The 16,679-nt window shown below is 44.6% G+C and overlaps 1 protein-coding gene across 3 annotated transcripts in view; it reads left to right on the plus strand.

The window, feature by feature from the left end:
* Scara5 (scavenger receptor class A member 5) overlaps positions 1–16,679 on the plus strand; it is a 114,533-nt gene that overhangs the window by 17,791 nt on the left and 80,063 nt on the right. For all 3 annotated transcript variants that reach the window (XM_008828138.2, XM_029561131.1, XM_017796921.1), the window contains exon 3: positions 8,934–9,062. In XM_008828138.2, coding sequence (XP_008826360.1) covers positions 8,934–9,062 — 129 coding nt within the window. The remainder of the gene's footprint in view (positions 1–8,933; positions 9,063–16,679) is intronic.

A 16,679-nucleotide genomic window follows, 5' to 3' on the forward strand; every position in this document is an offset into this window, starting at 1 on the left:
CCTTCCCCTTCCCCCACTTCTTAGACTGAGGAATGGGCTGTAAGTCCGAACCCTCTATGTTCATTAGTCTTTTGGGTGACAAGGCTCATTTTGCAGTCATGCTCTGCCACTGGGCTGTACCCTCTGTCAGGCTTATTTTGAAGCTACATAGGTTCCCTTAATTATTGCACTTTCTTATTCTCCTGAGGTTCCAAGGGTTTGGGGAGATTGATCTGAGGGTATACAACAAAGACCACATGTATGTGTCACCATGTCACAGTTCAGGATCCTCCCAGGTCCAGACAAGACATACAGAATCTGCTGTCCCTTCAGGTCAGTGACTTTCCTTGGCCTCTGCCTCGTAGTACTTTCCTCCCTTTTCTGAAAGAAGGTCAGTAGAGGTCCCTCATTAAAGCTAGAAAGTTCCAGCAGCTTCAAAGACAGAGGTCATTTGGGGTTACCTCTTACAATGCATATTGTACAAGGAAAAGAACATGAAAGATGAGTAACAAGTGTGAGATGAGGTTTGTCCCAGTGAAGTCAGACTTGGGCAAGCCCAGAGGAGATCCTTGGATGAGCTGAGCACTGAGGTCCCTCCCAGTAATAAAACCCTGGCTCCACCTGCTGTTTATGAGCTCCAGGACCAAAGGCAACCAAAAGAAAACATTGTTAGTGATTTCTGAATCATCACATCTTGTGTTTGATGTTGTTTAGATCTAGTTACTTTGGAAATAAATATCCTCCACCTTTGTCAGACCCAATTTTTGAGTGCTCTTCTAAATGGAAAGAAAAATAAATTTAAGCAGATAACTCTCCAAAGGCCCTCAAATTATAATTAACAAATTGAAATCTTATTTTTAGAGAAATCAAAAGTTACGTTCTCAGGGGAAGGTTATGTTGGTGAGGGGATAGTTTTGAGCCCTTTCTCATGGTCTCACAGTATGTGACAGAGACGGGCTCGACTCTCCATCCACAGAATCTGACACCCTGTCCTCGTGGCAGGGCTGAGAGGCCAGCTTGCCTGCCTGATCCTTGTTGGGCGTATTCTGGCTCCCATTATTCAAAGCACTTCGCACTTCTAACCTCTGGGAATAATAAAGTAGTTTGAGACAACCTCATTTTGAATATGTCCTATTAAGAAAGAAATCAAAATTTTTTCCAATAAATTGAACTCTCGTAATAGACATTTCATTTTCTACCCAAGAATCTGTTTTCACATTCTCTCCTGAGATGCCTCACTCAGAACCGTGGACCTCGGTTTCATCGTTGGATCCAAATGAGAGTGTCCAGGGCAGAGCTTAGCCTACAGAACATCTAAGAAGGTCCACGTATGATTTTGATACTTGGCTGATAGGAATGTGCCAGTTTATTTCTAAGGAACTGGTCTCACGGTTTACCTATACAGACACCAAGTAGTACTCAAAAGCCCTGAATGGGCAGGGAAAGCCAAGCTTTTGTTTAACCTTCCACACAAAAAAAAGTTTGCTCCAAGTTATGTTTTATAGCCAAGTAGAATTTGTCAATTATTTATTTGTATGAGGCAAATGTAAGAGATGACCTTTGCAGCAAAAATACAAGCTGTGCACAAGTGTGTTCTCAAAAAGAAGCTTATCAGGCCCTGTTATTCTCAGCAATAGGAAGATACAGTCTAGATCAGAAGAGGGGTTAGATTAGTGGTGTGGATAGAAATGTAGGCAGTTGTATATAGTGAAAATAATGCTAGAGATGTGTGCAAGGTTCTGGCATGGTTCCTTTGGTGGTTCATAATAAGCCACAGTGTGCTACCTTCTAGAACATTCTTTTGTGTGTATGTGCATGTGAGTGTGTACTTGCATGTGAAGGTCAGAGGGCAACTGTGCCTGTCATTCCTCAAATGCTGCCCCCCCCCGCCTTTTTTAGAGAGAGAGAGAAAGGGTCTTTCACTAGCCTGGAACTTACCAAGTAGGTAGCCTGGCTGGCCAGCAAACCTGTCTTCAACTTGTCAGTGATGGGGTTACAAGCATGTTCCACCATGCTTAACGTGGGTTCTGGGAATCAAACTCAGGGCCTCATGCTTGCAAGCACTTTACTGACTGAGCTGGCTCCCCAGGATCCTTCCAGAACATTCTCAATCTTGGATCTCTAAAAAGTTCTGTTTGGTTTCTCTCTAAACAAAATCTCTTTAGTGTGCATGACCTTTCTTGAAATTTGTTACTGAACTGTAGTTTCCTTCACTAAAGCTGGGACTTCCCAGACACTGAGTATACACAGCACAGTGTTGTTTGAAATGACCAAGTCATACACCAGTGAATTTGTGATTTGAATAGTGAGGCGTTTATTTTCTTTATCCTAAAAAGACACTAACTTCCCATTTGTAATGATGGCATAAAGTTTTCTTCCTAAATCAATTTAGCTTGAACAGTGGGATGATAGACGAGCCCAAAGGTACCTAGCCACAGGCAAGTTGTACAGGCAGCACGCAGGTGAAGATGTCTAAAGATGGAGCAGCCACTTACCGCCGGCTCCAGCAGTCAGCAGCAGCCACCGGCGCTGCACTGAGATCCATGTCTCCCACACTGGCACTCTGGGCTTTTTCTTTAAGTCACTTTGCATGGATTTTTTTCTGTTTGTATTTTCTCAGACCCACTGGCCTTGCCCTCTATTGCCCTCTCAAGCCCCTTTCCATCTCTTCCTGGTCTCTGAGATACCACTCTGTCTTCCAGAGGCCATGGCAAGATGGAAAAACTTTTCCCATGATCCTCTCAGAGTGTAGACGTTCTCGTTTCATTCACGGTTTCTCCATCGTCAATCTGGTCTCCATTGTCCCTTCAACTGCAAACAACAAAATGTACTAACTAGCAGCTTCGTGCGGATGCCCTTCAGAGCTGTTCGCACGTGGAGGAGGAACATTTTCTTCCTAAAGGCCACAGCCTTTAGATGTATAATAGTCACTCATGGAACAATAAAGCCAGAAAAAGGGATGGATCTCAGCCCCTTAGACAAGCCTGTCCTTTTAGTCTACCAGGTTGAGAGTCCTCCATGCAGACTTTCCCACAGAGATGGATCACACACTGGGCTGAGGCTCTATTCCATTCTTCCCTGTTCACCTGCCTTCTTTCCTGTGGGAGCTACTGGAGGGCAATGCCCACCTCCTTAATCTGTCAGTTCACATACACTTGACTGTGTATGTCAAGCCCTGGTCTAGGTACTGGGATGTTGAAAGGACAAGGCTGGGATAAGTGCCTCATTAATGCCTTTGCATCTCCCATGGTCTGTCATAAATATGTAAGTTATCTGCCATATGACAAATTATCCCCACAACCTATCAGCATAAAACAAACAGAAATTTATGCCTCACACGTTTTCTGAGGAAGTCATGGGTATGCAAAGAAAGCCAAAAATTTGCCATCTTTTTCAGATAAAGATTTTGCTCAAAAATGCTTCTACACTTGATCTTAATCAAAAGGTCAAGAAACAGTAAAAATACACTTCCGGATGATCTGGGGGAGATGACTTGGCCAGAGGAGTGCTTGCTGCACATGCATGAGTCTGATCCCCTTGAACTCGTGAAAAAGTGAGCATGGCAGCATGGACCTATGATTCCAGTACTACGGAGGCAGGCAGAGACAGAAAGAACCCTGGAGCTCACTGGCCAGCCAGTCTAGCTAAATGGGGGAGCCCCAGGTTCAGTGAGAGACCATCTCCAAAACTAAGATGGAGAGTGATAAAGGAAGGCACTTGGTGTCGACCTCTGGCTGCCACACATGTGTGTATGTATGTACACACACACACACACACACACACACACACACACACCCCACAATATGCCTCTATAAAAGTCACTCAAAGGAATCCAAGGCAGCTTAACTGGGCAAGCTGGCTCAAGACCTTTCAGGAAGTTGAGTCCAGCCATCAGCCAAGGCCAGTCCTATGAAGGCTTGCCTGGGTGGAGGATCTCACTCAAGTAGCTGGAGGCCTCAGATTCCCACTGGGCCTCTCCATGATTTAGACTCTGGCTTCTACTCAAGTGGCTGTCCTAAGAGGTAGAGTGAGCAGAAGGAAGCCACAGTGTCTGTCTCCTCTCAGAGGTAACACGTCACCCCCTCAGCCATATTCAATTTGCTCTATTGGCCACACAATAAGCAAAGTGGAAGAGAACTGACTATACAAGGGGCAGGGATCATTGAAGGCCATCTTAAAGGCCATTGACAGTGGCTGTCCAAGGAATGCCTGCTAAGTTTGACCGTTACAATTCAAAGTCAAAACCACTATTTGTTTTTAGTAGATTTAATGTTTTTATAGCAAGTTTAGGGTTTATAGTAACATTAAGTAGAAAGTAGGGGATGTTCTCATCCAGCCCCTGGGGTCCCCCCTGCAGAGCCTCCTCCATTGTCAATATTCCCCATCAGGGTGTATATTGGTTATAATGGGCCACTGGCAGTTGAAGAAGGATCTGTTCCTCATATTTCTTGAGAGAAGGAGATGCATACACTTTGCAGGGACACCTGGGGAAAGCTTAGTTTGCTCATCCAGAGGCAAGAGGATGTGAAGGGAGAGGCCAGAAGCCTCACTGGGGCTTCCTGGGAGAGTCAGACCAAGGCAGAGTGACTACTTCAGGTCTGGCTAGTTTGAATAATTCAGGTGGGCTCTGGGTTGTAGAGGTAGTCTCTAGCTGTCTGATGTGTGGACCTAAGATGGCCTAGGGCAGGAGACATACTGGTTTGGTGCGTGAGAGCCAGGTACAGAGGTGAATAGGGGCAGGTTCTGGATCAGCTGTTCTGTGCAGGAAAGGTGAACTCAGGCAGACTAGCGCCAAACACTGTGACCCATAGTCCTTGTGATTTGCAGCTGCTATGTAATTGCACAGAATCCAGGAAAACAGATGGCACATGTACCCGCCATGACAGTGTCATGAGCCTCAACTGTTCATCCTCTTCCCCCACAACCCCCATTCTTTTCCAAGTCCATACTTTTGCTGTTCACAGATATCATTTATTTGGATTTTACAAAGCATTTGAAATTATCCATTTAAAATTCTCCACATCATGCCCATAAACCGAGCCTTCAGGAGGAAGAGGTAGGAGGATGTCAAGTTCAAGACCAGTCTTGGCTAGTACAGCAAGACCCTGTCTCAAAACAACAGATTCCCAGCAAAACACACATACACACACACACAAAAACAAAAACAAAAACAAAAACAAAAAACAAAAAACAAAAAACAGTACAATAATAACAGAAATTTCTTCCATTTATTCTCATGGTTTTATAGATAATTTATTTTACTTTTTTCTAAATATAAAAAGCAAGCAAACACTTTGTTTTGGCTTTACTGCTGATGTCATTTTGGAGTGTTTTTAATCTTCCATTGAACTTAAATAATTTGAGTTGTTTACCCAGTTAACATGCTGCTGCCACCAAAAAACTTTTTTAAAGTCCCTAAGTGTGTTTGAGACAGTCATGTAACTCGTTTTTTTCTTAATTTCTCTTTTCCTAATAGTCATGTTCTCTGAGCAGCTTGCCAGACAGTTTGTGGTCCGCTTGTCTAACCACGTATGCAAATGTGTCTCTGAAGCCCTTATTCTGTTCTATTGAAAATTGTTTTGTTGGGGCTGGAGAGATGGCTCAGCGGTTAAGAACATAGGTTGTTCTTGCAGAAGATCCAGGTTTGAATCCCAGCATCCACATGGCAGCTAACAACTGTCCGTAATTCCAGTTCCAGGGGATCCGACAGCCTTTTCTGCCCTCCACAGGCATTGCATGACATGTGTGCACTTACCTACATGCAGGTAATATACACATACACATACACATAAAATAAAAATTTTTTTTAAAGAAAAAAATTGTTTTGTTGAGTATACAAAAGAATCAATTTCCATGAGCCGGGCGTGATGGCTCACACCTGTAGTCCCAGCATTTGGGAGGCAGAGGCAGGTGGATCTCTGTGAGTTCAAGGCCAGCCTGGTCTACATAGTGAGTTCCAGGACAGCTGGGGCTACAGGGAGACCGTTTCAAAAAGACCAAAAAAAAAAAAAAAAAAAGATCAATTTCCTAAAAGAACTAAGCCTCCTTAAAGGAAGGCCCAGTTTCTTTCTTTGGTTGACAAAGGACCTGTCAAAGGTGGGTGCTCACTATTAAATAGAAGGTGCAGGTAAAGGAAAAGGGGCTTCCCTTTAATGGGAAAGAAATAGAACAGTATCAGTGCAGTGCACCCACCCCACTCTGATGGTAAACTAGCAATAACGATACAAGTGACAAAGATTAGACCTGAGTTAGTAATATGCTTGTCTGACCTTTTCTTCTCTTGCTCTGTCCTGAGGCTGGGGGAAGGGAGGCCCAGAGCAGGAGAGCTGAACTCCTGTTGGGGTAATGAAAACTAACATTTGTGTAATAGTATACAATGTTGTGCCTACAGCTCTGGCTTTGTGGGAGACAGCCTTTTCTCTGATAACCTTACAGTGAGACAACTAGTATCTCTCATTAGATGAGAAAGACAAAATGCTCCCAGAGTCTACATATTCAGGAGGAAAACTAGTTGGATCCTAGCATAGAAAGAGATGGAAAATTCTAGGAAAGAAAATTCAGGGTAAGGTAGAAAGCTATGCTCTATTCAAATATTCCTAGAAAATGAAATTGACTCTCAAAATTTGCTGACATGAGAATGATTGTTGATTTCATTTCTTTGACAACTTGTTTTATAAAATATTATATAATAGCTCTGCTTAGTTGTTTTAAAGGCAGTGTTTGCACTGGGTGCACGCCTTTAGTCCAAGCACTTGGGAGACAGAGGTAGGTGGATCTCTGTGAGTTCAAGGCCAGCCTGGTCTACATAGTGAGTTCCAGGACAGTTGGGGCTACAGGGAGACCCTGTCTCAAAAAGATCAAAATAAAAAAGGCAGTGTTTGCAGTAAAGAGAGTTACATGAATGGGAAAATGTTAGTCAAGTAAAAAAAAAACTCCTCTGGAGATCCAGGGCAATTTGGATTCAAAGGCATTTATAGCCACCCATTGTTTCCTCTTGGTAACAAGACCTCCTGAGGTCAAGAAGGAGGTAGCAGGGATAGCTGAGAGGGAAACAGCTCTTAAAGGTCCTCAGCACCAATGAAATGTGCCAAGGACTTGCAAACGAATGCCTTACCATCTCTCACGTTTTATAAATATCAGACTTCAGTATCTCTTGCCAACCCTGTCCTGCTCTGAACTTGGTATACCCGAGTAGTAAAGGGAAGTCCCTCTGGTCTGCCTCCTCCAGGGAGTGTGAGTGTAACAGAAGCTTTGTGTTTTGAGGAAAATGTTCCACAGTGATTCTTACAAGCCATCTTGGGTCAGTGAGGAAAAGTGCCTCTTGCTAGCCTCCTTTGATTGGCATAGCAGGTAGTGGTTAGTAAGTTTCCCGGTCTCTAAAAAGACTGCTTTGAGGGACAAATTGAACTGACAGGTTGTCTAGATCCTGTGCAGGGTTTGTCATTAACAGTTGATGTTGCTGTGGTACTGAGAATGGAACCCAGGGCCTTATGCTCTCCAGACAAGCACTGCACCACTAAACTACTGCCCACACCCCTTTTTATTATTTTGAGACAAAGTCTCACTCAGTTGCCCAGGCTGGCCTTCAACTCACTATGCAGTCCAGACATGCCTTAAACTTGAGATCCTCCTGCTTCTGTTTCCCAAGTAGCTTGGATTACAGTCGTGTTGGTTAATCATGAACGTCAACACATCTCTGGGTATACACATAAGGGAGTTTCCAGAAAGGTTTAATAGAAGAGGGTCTATCTACCCTGAGTATGAGTAGCACCGTCTCATGGGCTGGGGTCCAAGACTGCATAAAAAGAGAAAGTGAGCTGAGCACCAACATTCATCTCCCTCAGCTTGCTGACTGTGGGCACAGTATGCCCTCACACTCCTGCCACCATGCCTTCCTTGCAAGTGAAACTGTACACTTGAGACAAAATAAACCCTTCTTTAAGTTGTTTTTTTTTTTTCCAGGAATTTTGTCATTATAAGAAAAGTAATACAACAGGCATTTGATTGCTTAACATTTGATATTAGCCCAAAGAAGTCAGCCACATCGTACATAAGGCCCACCATGACAGTCACTGTTTTATTTTGGGTAGACATTGGTGAATTGTGGATAATTGCACAAGATGATGTTACCATGATTTCTGGTAAATTTAACCCCAAGGTTGCAAGCTGGTGATCAGATTTGGCTCACTAATGTGTTTTACTTATACTCTCCAGTGTTTTTAGTTCTTAAGTAGTTACCCTCATTAAAAATAGGGAGATGTCTTTGAGTACTTTCTAACATGTCTCAAAACTTCTAGATCTTACAACATAGCTCTCATTCAGGTACATCAACCTTCTCTAGAATGGGCATGCTTGTCCACAGTCCAGACTGAATATTTTGCTCATTTCCACACATTCTTGACCACTGTAAGAGGTGGGGCTTGAGAGTCCTATTCTTCAAAATTTATTATTGTGTGTGTGAGTATTGTGCATGTGTGTGATGTATATGCGTGGGTACACATGTCACAGTGTATGAGTAGAAGTCAGAGGACAACTTTATGGAGCTGTTTTTCTCTTTCTACCTTTATCAGTTCCAGGGATAAAATTCAGGCCTCTCAGCTTGCACAACAATCACCTGTACCCACTGACCTATCTTATGGGCCCAGCAAGTCTTATTTTAAATTTTCTCCATAATCCTTAGATCACATAAGACAATGACGCTGGGTAAAGGACAGATATTCAACCTGCTTGAGTTGTTCATGAAATAGAAGGTAGGCAGAAGACAAAAAGCTGAACCTGTTGTGATGGTTCTAGAAAGTTCCTCATTGAAGTGGTTGCATTACAGGTATGAAGAAGGGCATGAGAGGTTCCACATGAACATGTGTGTGCAAAGTGAGACATGAGACCCAGCGAGGAAAACAGCTCATGGGGTTTTCAAACATCTTTTTGTTTCTCCCCTTTCCCTTACTGTGCAGGTCCATGTCACAAACGGCGCACAGGTGGCTGCTGCACCCAGCTGGGCTCTCTGTCAGCCCTGAAGCATGCCGTCCTGGGGCTCTACCTGCTGGTCTTCCTCATTCTTGTGGGAATCTTCATCTTAGCAGGTAAGAGCATCCCCTTTGGTCCTGGCCTTTGGGGATGAGAAAGGAAGACCCAGGGTCTCTGCTCCACATTCCCACGGTCATGAGCTCAAACACTGCCCTGGTTGCTATAGAAATCAGAGAGGAAGAGACTGGCTCGTCTTTCTGATGGGCATGGCAGTTTAGTAGCATCTCCTGTTTCATGTGGGACACATTGGCACAGCTGTTTGAGACTGTGGCGCCTCTGAAAGCAGTACAGTAGATCCAGGTTCCCAGTGTGGCTTCTGACATTCTTTCTTGCATCATTATGGGACACGTAGCACACGGACCTCCCTGACCTCTGGGGTGTGGATTGTACTGAGCAGCCTGGAGTTTATCTTAGCTCTTTTCCTGGGGTACCATGAAAATAGTCACATAGCACTGTTTTGCTGAGGTTCATCAGGGTTGGGGAAATCTGCTATCCTTTGCAATTACCTGGGTGGGGAGGCAGATGGGGTGTGGGGGGGACATGGTAGAATAAGTCCACTTTAATGCAACCAGGCTCTTCCTTGATTTTGTTTATGAGCTGGGGTTTGTAGCACATCTCTGGCCAGGGAGAAGCAGAGGTCTTGAATACAGAAAGGGATAAAATGGGAACCTGCTGATCTTGTGCTTTGAGCAATTCAGTTCCCCACCTGCAGACCATCCTGCCATGATGGAGACAGTAAAGCCCAGGCTGTCTCCTCCTGGCTCTCTCCCAGAAGGAGGGCTGCTCATTTCCCACCTTCTCATGGAGAGTTTGACAAGGTGGGGGCAAAGGATCACTTTTATCGCATGAAAACCCACTTTGTGCCAGGCTCCGTGCTAAGACCAAGACTCAGCTATGTAAGACCCAGGAGATTCTCTCAAGGATCTTCCAGTCTAGAGGCTGAAGCTGGGTCATATGACTAGAGCCCCATGAAGGAGGCATGCAGTGGGCACCCTGGGAGTGTAGATAGTGCTGTGGTGGTACACTCTGGAAGGACTGCTATTGTGTGGAAGAGGGTGGAATTGGTTGGAACAAGGCTGCTGACCAGGCAGAGCTGACTTGGAGTGCTCAGGGTGCGGTACTTGAGTTAACTCAAGGGCATGAATCTGGAGACTCAGCCTTTATAGAAGATCCTTTGCTGGAAAGCTTGAGACAGATGCCCAGGCCTCCCTGATCTTGACTCACTCCCCCATCAAGTGGGACAAACCATTTGGGTATTGTAATGGGATACTCAATGCTGCCTGTGCCTTAGATTTCCACTCTCAGGGCATCAGGGGTGGTGCCGGCTCACCAAGCCATGCCCTGGGGGATGGCCAACAGCAACAATGAGAGAAACTCATGATTCATCTCAGCAACCAAAGGATGGTGTCCAGCAAGATCTATCATGTCCCAAGCCAACCAGAGGATGACTTGAACATGTGCTTGGGCTGCTCGGTGAGAGCTTAGGATCTGGGTTTTGTGGTTTTGGCTGCCAGGACCATAACAAATTTCTGGAATGTTTGGAAAGCATTTCAGCCCAGTAGAAAAGCCAGACTATGGCATTGCAAGTGCTCTGAAATGGGAACTTTTAGGTAACAAAAGGGTGTTTCAGGGAAAAGGACATTGGGTAGGAGACCTAGGACAGGAATCTGGAGGTTGGGGGGATGGAGTAGGATACTGTCTAAAGACAAGACATGAAGAGGAGGATAGCTCTCCTCTGATACCTGAAGGACTGCCGTGTAGAAACGGACAGACATGTTCTGCTTGACCAGAGGGTGGAACTTGAACCAATGGGTGGATATTGGGAAGACAGATTTCCATCCAAGACAGAGGAGAGTTCTGTAAGTGGCAGTTCTGTCCAGCATGACACAGAAAAACTCTTGGCTTGGAGACTGAATGGGATTTATGATGACATCTTGGAAGCTTTGGAAAGGAGGGCGGAACGTGGTTTCCTAATCTTGTGAAAATGTTGCCACACTTCCTTAGTTGTTCATGATGGAAGCCTGAGGAGGCATTTTTGATTATTATTACCTTTGAACCTGCAGTTTTTGAGTAACTGTGTGGGATGAAATTTTTGAATGGGTTGGAGCTTATTGGAAGAAACAATCTCTGCTCAGTGTGTGGTCAGTGTTACCTTTCTAGGTTCTTGTCTGAACCTTCATGTTGACCTCTGGGAAAAGCTTCATGAAGGAAGTGCATGAAAGTACAGTCAGTAGCGGTTACTCCCATTGGAAGGAAATGTGGTGACGAGGTTATGGTTCTTTATGGAAGCTCTTCCTGGTCTTAGGGATGAGGTTTATTCAGATGACCTGACTGAAGACTTCCAAGGAGGTACCTAGCAAATACCAAGATGGTGAGAGATGGAGGAGAAGGTTGAGGGTGAACCAGACCTTGCCCGGCCTTCCCTTGGGTTCTTATTGTAGATTCTTCATCTTGGGTAGAACTTGCTATCTATGCCCTGGAGAAGTTCTCCTGCACAGAGCATCTGTTAGAACCACAAACTAAAACATCCTTGTGAACCAAAATCTCATACATCCTCTAACTCGATGTCAAAACTACCCCCGCAATATATCTGAACACCTAATTGGCAATATCTTGTGGGAATGCAAACATACTGTTTATAATATAAAATGATAATCTCATTATGTCAAAATATACTCTTAAAATATTTTATCATTTTTTTTAGGTTATGTGTATGAGTGTATTGCCTGCATGTGTTAAGTGCACCTGTGTTGTGCAATGCCCACAGAGGTCAGAAGAGGGCATCGAATCTCCTGGAACTGGAGTTACAGACAGTTGTTAGCTGTCATGTGGGTGCTGGGACTTGAACCCAAGTTCTCAGCAAGAGCAGTCAGTACTCTTAACCCCTGAGCCATCTCTCTAGCCCTGAGAAAAATACCCTCATAAACTCCCATGAGACAATCATCTCCTTGCCCAAATATTCAAAGTAAAGACAAATTCTTCACAGAAAGACTATTAAGACACAGAAGGTTGTGTAGTACTCTATACTGATATGAGCTTGAACCTTGAAGCCAGACTATCTAGGCTTCAACCCTGATTTCTCCACTACCAGATGATGCTGGCCACTTAACATGACCTTTCTGATTCAAGCTACTTTTCAAATTTTTTTTCTAGGTTTTTTAAAAAAAATGTTTTTGGGAATTCACACATGTGTATATTATTTTCACCCCTCTCAAGTCCTCCACGAACTCCTCCCATGACCCCCACTTCCTCTCAATTTCTTCTCTCTTATTTGATTATTACATATACATACATACATCTATAAATACACACATTTTGCAGAGTCCACTGTGGTGCTTGTGTGGGCCTGTGTTTAGGGCTGCCTACTTGGGATTAGATAATAGAGGAAACTAGTCCCTGGAGGAAACTGAATCTCCCTCCCTCAGCATCCATTGATTGCCTGTAGCTCTTCATCTTGAGGTGGGACCCTGTGGCTTTCCCCATCCACACCTGCATGTCAGCTGGTTTTTTCATTATGCAGATCTTGTTAGACAGGGTCCTTTTATTTGAAAACAGAAGAAGGTGGTGTTCCTATCTGCCTCACTGGATTGTTCTGAGGGTTGGATCAGTTAATATAGCTAAGGCACTCAGGAAAGCAGCTGGCACACAGCTAGCTCGGTGAAGACAGCTGTTCCACCACTGCTGTTAGTATCACCTCGCTTTGCTTTCCTTGATTTTCTTTGTAGTCAACTGAGCTGAATAATGTAAACTGAGATTTACTTTCAGCTTACTTGCTAATAATAATAATAATAATAATTATATAACAATAATAGCAGTACTAGTAGTAGTAGTGGTAAAAGGCTGGAGAGATGGCTTAGCAGTTAAGAGCACTGACTGCTCTTGCTGAGAACTTGGGTTCAATTCCCAGCACCCACATGGTAGCTAACAACCATCTGTAACTCCAATTCCAGGGGATCTGACACCCTCTTCTGACCTCCATGGGCATTGCATGACACGGGTGCACTTGCATGCAGGCAGGCAATGCACTCGTATGCATAAAATAAAAATAATAAATAACATATTTAATAAATAATAGTAGCAGTAATAATAGAAATTGTGTTGCTGTCTGGGTATTCAACTATTCATTTGTAAAATAAGCAGGTGGGCAACTCCAGGATGTTTCTTTTGACTGTGAGCTAGATATACTTTATATCACAAGCAGCACCCACCTGTAAACCCAAGATGATACTTAAATGTCTAATGTGCACTGACAGTTTTCTATCTACTCTATTTTTTAGAATAGTCTCAACCCATCTGTTGTTTCATAATCTGCAGTGGGACACAGCCATAGTCTGAAAAATAATGGGTCAAAAGATAGTTTTATTTTTCCCTGAATCTTTCAAACATTCAAAAAGGAGAACTCTGTTCCCACTAGGCTCTGGGCTCTGAGGCCAAGCTTAACTCTGGTTTAACTCCAGGCTCCACCACTGAATGGAAGTATCATCTTGAGTCAAAAATGGTACCCTTTAATGTTCTTGAGTTCCTCATATATAAAATGCTGCACACCCCTGTAGGATTGTTGTGAAGATTAAACAAGTTAATATGTGAAAACATTTAGTTCTTGGCACAGAAAAAGAACTCAATGAATATTACATATTATTATTAACATGTTTGCTTTGAGAATAGCAAAGGATTAACAGACTTGTTAGCCTGAATACTCATAGCTTTGTCTGGAAGCAGAGAGAGCTGTGCTTGATACAATATGTGCCCACATCCCACCTGATCCTAATGAACACATGGAGGCTCTTTGCGATGCTGTGTGAGGACTCCAGGACCTACCATGACAATACTGGGCTGGGGGAGCCAAGAACCAGGACAGCATTTTCAGCTTGTAGCTCTTGAGTGGAGAGGGTGCTCAGGCCAGCTCCACAGTGCCAGCCCCACCCATGGCACTGAAGCTCAGCCTTGGAAGGAACCTTTGGGGACATCATGTACAGCCTCCCTCCCAAGGCAAGAGCCTCCCTTATGATTCTCCAGGCAGATGAAGTATTGGGCGTCTCCTGAAGACCAACCACATGCAACAGAGACATCTCCCTTACCCTCCTTGATGTCTCTCATGCTGTTGTGGTGTTGACCAGGTGCAACCCTCCCTCCCTGAGTGAGCAAGTCCATTTCCTCCAGCAGCCCTAGCTTAGCAGACCTGGTTTGGAGGCCCCTGCGTATGAAGGCCTTACTCTTTACATTTACGTATCGGAATTATTGATTTGGATGGCTGATTGTCTTCCACTCTGAGAACTCTTTCATGATAAGGTAACACATCTTGTTCATCTTTGTACTTGAATTGCCCTATATACAACCAATGCTCAATCAACAAATGAACCAAATTCAATGGCCTTTCTCCCTCACATTCATCCTCCCAATGAGCTCCAAGTTTGAGTGGTAAATAGAACCAGATACTATTCATGGTGTGGTATGGCCAGGGCAGAGTACACTAAGCTGGAACAACTGTGGCCTGGTCCATGATTATATAACCATGGAATACTATGCAGCCCCTGACAAGCATGTCTGTTCCCTAACCCAGCCCCTCTTCAAAAGATACGCTGGCTGGTCAGGGCTATCAGTTCTAGGTTAGGAAAACAGACTTTGTAGGTCTTGTTGCTTCAACTTAAATGCAGATGTTGTCAGTGGTCCCAGTGAGATGTCATCACATGGGACCTTGCCAAACATTGCAGTCTGTTGCATCAGTGTGACTCTGGGTGCAGACACCTGTCATTTAGCTTTCCCTTCTAGCCTTGGGCCATCAATCATGTGGGAGCCAGTGTTCCAACCCAATCCCCGTTCTACAGCCTGCTGCCATGTGTGCAGTTCCGTAGAAAGTGTGACCAGGGGCTCACCAGTCAATGTGTGCACTTTGTCCCTTGTGCCCTGCAAGGGAAGACAGGGTCACCTCTAGGATCCCACAGTTTTCTCCTTAGACTAGGTCAACACTTGCCTGTGAGGCCACTGTTTTCCCTGCATCCTACTTGGGAATGCTGACCTTCTCCCCTGTCAGAGCATCTTCCAGATTACCTTAGGTCTAAGGTGGTGGAAAGACAAAGGACTAAGAGAACTTTGACACCCTGACCTCCCGGACCAAGTTCCCTAACCCCAGATGATATTTCCAACTTCCCCTAAGGTGAAAAAGAGAACCGAGATAGCCAGTGTGGTGGCTGAGCAGTTGCTAAGTTCTATCTCTGGGTTTCCAATCACTAAATAATTAGTGAGGACGGAACAGAGGAGAGATCTCGGCTACATCCCACTGGGGTCTTTCTCCTGGACAAAGGGCTGTATCTGACCACTACTTGTTTTTGTAAATAAAGTTTTATTAGAACACAGCCACACTCATTCATTTGTATAACATCTATGGGTACTTTCACTCTGTAGTATCTGAGTTAGCAATAGACACTCTCTGACCAACAGAGCTTAAAACATTTACTACCTGTCCCTTGAGAAAAAGGGTCTGGAAACTTTGCTCATGGCTTATATGACCCTTGACCTCCACCTGTGCTTCACAGTTTTCCAAGATTTTCACATGAATTTTGTCATCTAATCCCTGCAACACCGAAGGAATCCACCAAGTAGTTGATTTTCAGACCGAGGTAACTGAGACTCAGGAATGGCCCATTATTCCACAGGCCTGGCGTTCACAGGGCCAGGTGGGGATGCATGGGGCATTGAAGTTAGGCTGCCAGGGGGCAAATCTTGGCTTTGCAACTGACTGTGGACAAGTTATTCTACTGCTTCATCTTATAAGGGAAAGGACTCCTTCCCATACTCCATCCTTGTGTCCCTGTGTACAAGAGGAAGGCATTCCTTTATGCACTTTGCATGGTCTGGTCAGGATGTCACTAAGTCATCCGTGTAAGTTGCCTCAGGTGCTGGCTGCGCAAGTCCATCTGCATTTGTTATGTGGCTATAGCTAAGAGTGACCCAGTTCTCATTTCACCTCACTCCATGCAAATGTCAAGTATATTGCTTATACCCCAAGACCCAGGAGGGGAGAACACTTGAGGGGGTTTGCACAGCACACAGACCTTCCTAGGGAACAAAACTTTTCTAAGTGAGCAGAGAAGGAGCCAGGCTGGAGGGAGCCCCCTTTCTTCTGCGGCTCTTTTCTTCAGGCAAGCCATGGGGTCTTCAATACCTCCAGTCTTTGTGGTGTTCGGCTTTAGTCTTCTGCCGGGGTTGCCCAGGGCTGGTGGGTAGATTTTGTCACTCACTGGTGGCTCTGAGTTTGTACTGGGATTGAATCCAAGCAACTGACATGCTCTTGTTTCCCCCACTGTGGGAGACAAGAAGTAATAAACTCTTGGAATTTCCGTGATAATCTTGTAGGCAACATGGCTTGAGGGACACGCCCACGGGCTCAGCATTCTTACTCATAAAATCCAACGCATCACTTACAGAGTGCCAACGATGTGCCAGACGCCATGGGAGACATAGGAGGAGGAAGACATTTAAGAGAGGCCCTAGTTGTAGCGATCCAGCCTGGTGGTAGAACAGATCGGGGCAACACAGAAAGAGCAGAGAGGTTTGGTCACAGCATTCAGCAAACCCAAATTTGTCTCAGCTGCAGCTTGATCATTCTTGAGCCGTGAGTTAGGAGGATCATTTAAGCCTTCCTGAGCTTCATTTTTAAAAAAACCATTAAATTG

The sequence above is a fragment of the Nannospalax galili genome, unplaced genomic scaffold (genome assembly GCF_000622305.1).
Source record: "Nannospalax galili isolate Female #2095 unplaced genomic scaffold, S.galili_v1.0 scaffold612, whole genome shotgun sequence".
In the NCBI taxonomy this organism is placed as follows: Eukaryota; Metazoa; Chordata; class Mammalia; order Rodentia; family Spalacidae; genus Nannospalax; species Nannospalax galili.